The sequence below is a fragment of the Vicugna pacos genome, unplaced genomic scaffold (genome assembly GCF_048564905.1).
Source record: "Vicugna pacos unplaced genomic scaffold, VicPac4 scaffold_19, whole genome shotgun sequence".
NCBI lineage: Eukaryota > Metazoa > Chordata > Mammalia > Artiodactyla > Camelidae > Vicugna > Vicugna pacos.
In genome coordinates, this window is record NW_027328740.1 from 56,109,041 (window position 1) to 56,111,222 (window position 2,182).

Below are 2,182 nucleotides of genomic sequence, written 5' to 3' on the forward strand. Positions count from 1 at the left end.
AGTCTGGCTTTAATCTTATCTGAGCCCTGGGATGTTAACATTATGGAAATTATTTACAAAATATAAATATATAGTTCTAGTAACACATGAATGCAATTGTCTATTTTAGGACTAAGAAACTGATATAAATATTGATGGTCATTACCTATAAGACCTACTAAAGGAAATAATTGTACCTAGATATTCTTTTGTTGGACACTGTGTGAAATATACATTAATTGTTCAATTATTTGAATTAGAATACAGATACACGTGACTCAAGACTTCCAAGAATAAAACAAATCCATTTTTTTTTCTTTCTCCCACAGACAGTACAGCCTGGGTCTCCATGAAGGCAATGCCAAATTTCACAGATGTGACAGAGTTTATTCTTCTGGGGTTGATCAGTCATCAGGAGCTTCAAGTTCTCCTTTTTGGGGTGTTCCTTGTAGTTTACATGATCATGCTGTTAGGGAACATTGGTATGATTATTTTGATCAGCATCAGTCCCCAGCTTCAGACCCCTATATATTTTTTCTTAAGTCATCTGTCTTTTGTGGATGTGTGGTTCTCTTCCAATGTTACTCCCAAAATGCTGGAAAATTTATTATCAGAGACAAAAACCATCTCCTACATGGGGTGTCTGGTGCAATGTTACTTTTTGATTGCCCTTGTCCATGTGGAGGTATATATCTTGGCTGTGATGGCCTTTGATTGCTACATGGCCATCTGCAACCCTCTGCTTTATGGCAGTAAAATGTCCAGGACAGTCTGTATTTGGCTCATCTCTGTGCCTTATGTCTACAGATTCTCTGTTAGCCTGATATGCACCCTGTGGACATATGGCTTGTACTTCTGTGGAAATTTTGAAAACAACCACTTCTATTGTGCTGACCCTCCTCTCATCAAGATTGCCTGTGGTGGGGTCCACATCAAAGAATACACCATGATAGTTGTTGCTGGGATGAACTTCACGTATTACCTTTCAGTGGTCCTCATCTCCTATATCCTCATAGAAATAGCCATGCTACGCATGCACTCTGCTGATGGGAGGAAGAAGGCGTTCTCCACCTGTGGGTCCCACTTGATGGCTGTTACCATGTTTTATGGGACTCTCATATTTATGCATTTCAGGAGGCCCCCTGAAGAGTCTGTGGAGCAGGGGGAAATGGTAGCTGTGTTTTATACCACAGTGATTCCCATGCTGAATCCTATGATCTAAAGTTTGAGAAACAAAGATGTGACAGAGGCAGTCAACAAAGCAATCATCAAGGCAAACTTGGGGCAGTGAAACTGCAATAGATATTTCTGAGTACATTTCTACTTGTGAAAAGTGTGTAGGCATGAAAGTTCCTAGCTCAATAGAGACTGTCTAAAGGCAACTCTTACACATACTGAGTTCCAGTCTAACCCAGTGATGCTTTTACCCCATGAATGGCCTCTAAGTACCAAGATTGTTACTCCACATATGCAACTATATGATTCAAACTGACATATTACACATTCACGGTGTGTTTAAAATTGTGCAGTCACTGGAGGACTCATAAATAATTTGAGATAAATACATTGTGTTTTGGAGATATCTTTTTTAGAATTGAACATGATTTCTATGATGTTTTCTTTACTGAAATTTTGTAAGAAATATATAATTTCATGAGGAAAAGAATAGGAATTCATCTCTATTCCCTGATTACAGAATGCTGATGGACCCTGATTTACCAAATAACTTTTTGATAATGTTCATACACACATGGACTTTTGATAACAAAGCTGTATTCAGAATCTTCAACTAGTATTGTAACACAGTCCTAAGTTTTGTTCTCCGTATATATAGCTTGATAGTTATCAACACTTTTTGTGTGTCAATCTATTTACTTACCCTGATTCTACTCCTTAGCATGGATTCTGGTTAGTTTTCTTGGTTTTAAAGGGTGAAATATTTATGACATAAAGACTTTCCTGTCTTCATCATAATAAAAAAAATGAACCAATATGAGCTTTCTGATATTTAAAAATCTAACCTTTGTTCATAGCCTTCATCCTATTAAACCTTTGGTTGATATGATTTGAAACTATTGTTTGTTTCCAATTTCTTCTCATGAATGTTACATTCTTTGGTTCTGTTTTAGCAGCTTGAATCAAGCTTTCAGGGCTTAGAGTGGATCAACCAGATAAGAAGCCCTGTTCAACTAAAAGCCATTGC

The 2,182-nt window shown here is 37.2% G+C and overlaps 1 protein-coding gene across 1 annotated transcript; it reads left to right on the forward strand.

Moving 5' to 3' along the window:
* The first annotated feature begins 328 nt into the window (after window positions 1-328).
* Window positions 329-1,201, forward strand: LOC140693372 (olfactory receptor 5M9-like). The gene has a single exon (XM_072957277.1). The coding sequence runs from the start codon at window positions 329-331 to the stop codon at window positions 1,199-1,201; it is 873 nt and encodes a 290-aa protein (XP_072813378.1).
* Window positions 1,202-2,182: the final 981 nt, after the last annotated feature.

What these genes read in the sequence shown, in the direction of transcription:
- LOC140693372 (XM_072957277.1), top strand. Translation starts at nt 329, where the DNA reads ATGAAGGCAATGCCAAATTTCACAGATGTGACAGAGTTTATTCTTCTG.